Source organism: Salvelinus sp. IW2-2015, unplaced genomic scaffold (genome assembly GCF_002910315.2).
Source record: "Salvelinus sp. IW2-2015 unplaced genomic scaffold, ASM291031v2 Un_scaffold976, whole genome shotgun sequence".
In the NCBI taxonomy this organism is placed as follows: domain Eukaryota; kingdom Metazoa; phylum Chordata; class Actinopteri; order Salmoniformes; family Salmonidae; genus Salvelinus; species Salvelinus sp. IW2-2015.
In genome coordinates, this window is record NW_019942669.1 from 284,429 (window position 1) to 289,324 (window position 4,896).

Sequence of the window (4,896 nt, forward strand, 5' to 3'; positions counted from 1 at the left end):
GCTACATTTCTCTTAGGAGTTGATCTGTTAGAATAGATGCTTCCGCGGTTGTCGGTTATCCTCGTCCTAGATATCCGCACATTTTCAGCTGCAGATGGTAAAAAGAGCGTCTAGGATTTGCTCTTTCTGTAGCAATCTATTGGGTCTCTAATTGTGCTTAACATTCGTGAGTGTCCAGTTCACACCGTACCGTTCCCTCTTTTGGTTTGTAGAGATTTAAATTCAAACCATTTTCAACATGTGGCTACCGCTTCATGCTTTCTGGTCTAATGTAACTTTTGTCGGAAGTGGGTTTTATACTTTAGTAGAAAAGGGGGCGTTCCATGACCGCGTGTAATGTCTGTGCTTACAGGGGCATGGCCAGCTGACTGAGCATAAATTACTATGAAAAACTATTCTCATTTAGGAAGTAGTAGATCACATTGTATTTTTTCCAAAAGTATTCTTATTACTCAATCATTCATTTTATACAGATTCAGATGCAAAACCCCATAATTAGAGATAGTGTATACAAACAAAGATAGAGTAATGTGTCTCTTGTCCCTCATGATAGGTCACCTAATGAAACAAAATCGACTGACTGTTCCTTAGTGTCACGGCCATCCAATGCTTGGATTATCAAGAGTACTGTTCAACTTGTTCACTCTTTCTGTGACTGCTGCCTGTGTGTTAGATAGTTGACCAAGTGCAGCGAACCTCGTGGCGTGTGACCGCGTGGTTGACAACTCCCAGAGTGACTTCTATTTCACCACGGTGTTAAAAGGCCAGTTAAAACATGTCTATGTTATAGGATCTGTTATTGATAATTATTACTGTATGTGCTTGTTGGTGATTCAGGCTCTTTCTTCAAAGTCTCCTATATACTTAAAACCTTTCTAGGAACAACACGTTCCGCTAGCGGAAGCCCCCCCACAACATTCCGCTGAAAAAGGCAGCGCGGGGAATTCAAAAATATTTTTTAGAAATATGTAACTTTCACACATTAACAAGTCCCAATACAGCAAATGAAAGAATAACATTCTTGTTATCTACCCATCTGTGTCCGATTAAAAAAATGCTTTTACAGTGAACACACAACATATGATTATGTTATATCCACCGCCAAGTCCAAAAAAACACAGGCCATTTCCCAGCCAAAGATAGGAGTCACAAAAGCGAAATAGCGATAAAATGAAATCACTAAACGTTGATATGATCTTCATCAGATGACACTCATAGGACATCATTTTACACAATACATGTATGTTTTGTTTCGATTATGTGCATATTTATATCCAAAAATCTTAGTTTACATTGGCGCCATGTTCAGAAAATGCCTCCAAAAATATCCGGAGAATTTGCAGATGAGCCACAACTAATAACAGAAATACTCATCATACACTTTGATGAAAGATACATGTTTTACATAGAATTAAAGATACACTTGTTTCTTAATGCAACCGCTTGTTCAGATTTAAAAAAAAACATTACGTAAAAAGCACACCATGCAAATATCTGAGACGGCGCTCAAATATTAAAAAACATTTCTCCGCCATGTTGGAGTCAACAGAAATGAAATCTACAATTCAATAAATATTTCCCTTACCTTTGATGATCTTCAATCAGAATGCTCTCTCCCGAGAATCCTGATTCCACAATAAATTGATGTTTTGTCCGATAATGTCCATTATTTATGTCTAAGTAGCTACTTTTGCTAGCATGTGTAGTACACGTGTCCAACGCTCGCGCAAGATCCATGCGAACTCGGACAAAAACTTCAAAAAGTTATATTACAGGTCGAATAAACTGGTCAAACTAAGTAGAGAATCAATCTTCCGGATGTTGTTATCATACATATTCAATAACGTTTCAACTGGAGAATTCCTTTGTGTCTCTAGAAGTTATGGAAAGCAAGACGATTTCATTTTGGATTGCGCAGTGACCAGGAACTGGCAATCTGCCTACTTCAAAACAGCTGCGCATCCGGCCCCACATCAGAAGTATAGCTTCACACTTCTACAGACTGTAAAAAGTAGTTGAGAACTAGTTTAAATCGAAAAATCAAAAGCTCTGGAATGGCGTAGGAGTTGAAAATACTTCTGATTTTCCAACTTCTGTTGGAAGATATATAAGCCTGTCCATTATGGGTTCTGTATTTATACTCACATCACATAATTCAAACAGTTTTTAGAAACTTCAGAGGTGTTTTCTTATCCAATACTACTAATAATATGCATATATTAGCATCTGGAACAGAGTAGGAGGCAGTTCCCTCTGGTGCAGCTATTCATCCAAAGTGAAAATGCTGCCCCCTATCCTTATACTTTATTTATGTCATATCTATTAAAGTTGCAAGAACATAGAATGTTTGTTTGTTTAAAGTTTACTTTTAAATTCAGAATTATTAACTTAGTACCCGAATCAGAGACTGTGTCTTCGAGTCCAGAATTTCTCCCCGTAGATATTTCAAGGGACTTTTATTACTTCTTTCTCATGTTCTTTGAGGTGGTGCAGCGTGTTGCTTATTTCCAGGTGGTAAGCACTATGTGTTCATCAGGTAGGGTGTCGTATATCAGGTGGTGTGTTATCAGGTGGTTGTTGGTTCAGGTGGAGACGTCTCTTGTGTTGTCAGGTGGTGTGTTGTTCGGTGAGTCTTTGTCGTAAGCAGATGGCGTTACAGATATTTGATTAGCTAGGTGTAGACTAGCTAATGTTACCATAGTAGTCTTTGTTGACCTATGAACTTGTACAACAATGAGCATTATGAGGAATTGTGCTTGTGAATTGAATGTCTTGCTTCTAAAAATCATAAGCGCAAAGTCACCGACAGACAAACTAGACGTAACGTTGGATCTCTTCATATAACATGCCATTATACATTTCAAAAATAGAGAGTTTACCTATCAAGAAATAGGAAAATTCTCCCTTCGAGGCAAAACACGGGGTGGTTTTGATCTGCTGGAAGGAACAGGCGGATATAACGCGAATGATCTATGCAACCCAAAAGTTGAGTGGAATCTTCATCAAATGGACCAACTTTGCAGCTATTTTACTAACTATTTTAGCTACTTTTGGCAAACTGCTTAAGCATGTTACAGCATATCCACTTATCCATCTAACCCTACTTAACCCTTTAAATGATAACTCCTAACTTACCCCTTTTATTAACATCCTACAACCTTAACCTGAGCCATAAGCTAATGTTAGCCACAACAAATTGCAATCCAGGTTCTGCCAGGCTGGCTTTGCGTAGCGTGCAGTCAAAAGAAAAGGAAATGCTTGTTAATATACGTGATTAAATGAGTTCTGGTTTAATCAACAAATCAATGTATTTAAGGACTTATTGTATAATTTTTAACCAAGCAAGAAGAAATACTTAGCATTCACAAACTGAGTGAATTACCAAAATAAATTTCTGTAACAAACAAGCTTCCGACATTTAATGGTTCTGTCGGGAAGTCAATTCGAGTTAAGGAACAGGATATTCATAGTTTGTAGATGGATTAAAGTTACCGCTTGTGGGATCGGAACATTTGTTCTCTTCCCCCCAGAAGAAAACTTTGGTACCATTCTTTTGTTTTAATAGTTCTTTGACAGTCCACTCCATGAGACACCAACAACACACACCACAAACACACACACACCAAACCACACACACACTATAATTTATAAGTGGGAGCCTTTGGGTTGTGGAGTGGCTGGCAAAGTGACAGTGAAGGTGTGGTGGTAGTGTAACTACTGTCTAGTGCGTCTTGCTACATAACGGGAGGAGAAGATTCAGCTCTCAGACTCTCAAGGAAAAGGTTGTTTCCCTCATCTGTGAGATGCACGCCATCCCTGTGGGGGGGATGTGTGTATGGGAGAACGTGCCTTAGACTTTTATTGTGTTATTATGGGGGTGAGTTCATTGTGTTCTTTACTCTCCCCCTTCCCCACAGAGGTCCTTCCGTTCGTTCGGTAATGATGACCGACACGTCATGGCCAAGCACTCCTCCGTCTACCCATCGTCGTCTGAACTGGAGGCGGTCCAGACCCTGGTGTCCACCGTGGAGGGTGCCCTCAAACACGTCTCTGATTGGATAGACCAGAGCAACGTTCAATCAGTGCAGAGCAACAGCCAGACAGACGCAGCAGTCGGCCAGACAGACGGTCAGTCCGACGCAGCAGTCGGCCAGCCCAACCCCACAGACAGCCCGGTGCCAAAGGATGGTAGCTGTGACCATAACGATAACCCTAACGACGACCTCATTCTTAGTCCCAGAGCCAGCCCAGATGACTCCACAGACGGCGGCAGCAGGTGYGCATCTGGTTCTAACCGATGCATGCTGGGATATAAGGGGCTGTCTGGTGACTGCTGGTTAGACTAACATTTTTGGTCTTCAGGTCCTGACATTTTTATGATTTTGATGAGGTTTTTGGGATGATCTAGGTCTAATAGGTGGTTTAAATGTTTAGAGTGTAAATCTGTCTGTTATCCTCAGTGAGCCCAGTGGAGGTGTTCTGTGTGGCGTGATGAGGATCGGCCTGGTGGCTAAAGGTCTGCTCATCAAACAGGACATGGACCTGGAGCTGGTGCTGATGTGTAGAGAGAAACCTACAGAGACACTGCTGTGTACTGTCTGTGATAACCTGCCGCTGCAGATACAGGTAAGAGAGAGTGAGACACACACATACACACACACACACACTGTGGCACATTCGGCTCATGTATTCTCCTTCTGTTGGTAATAAACACTCAACACCTGTGTGCAAAAGGTAGATGGACTTTTGTAATGTAGTAAATACTGGCCCAGCATCCTGTAAGAAGTCAGTCAGTCCTTCTTACCCCAGCATCATCCATCCTCTAAGAAGTCAGTCAGTCCTCCTTACCCCACCATCATCCATCCTGTAAGAAGTCAGTCAGTCCTCCTTACCCCA

General features: G+C 41.1%; 1 protein-coding gene across 1 annotated transcript in view; it reads left to right on the forward strand.

Annotated features, from left to right (window-relative positions):
• Positions 1-4,896, forward strand: part of LOC112069314 (spermatid perinuclear RNA-binding protein-like) — a 228,774-nt gene that overhangs the window by 171,722 nt on the left and 52,156 nt on the right. The window contains exons 3-4 of the mRNA XM_024136621.2: positions 3,918-4,276; positions 4,461-4,626. Coding sequence (XP_023992389.2) covers positions 3,918-4,276; positions 4,461-4,626 — 525 coding nt within the window. The remainder of the gene's footprint in view (positions 1-3,917; positions 4,277-4,460; positions 4,627-4,896) is intronic.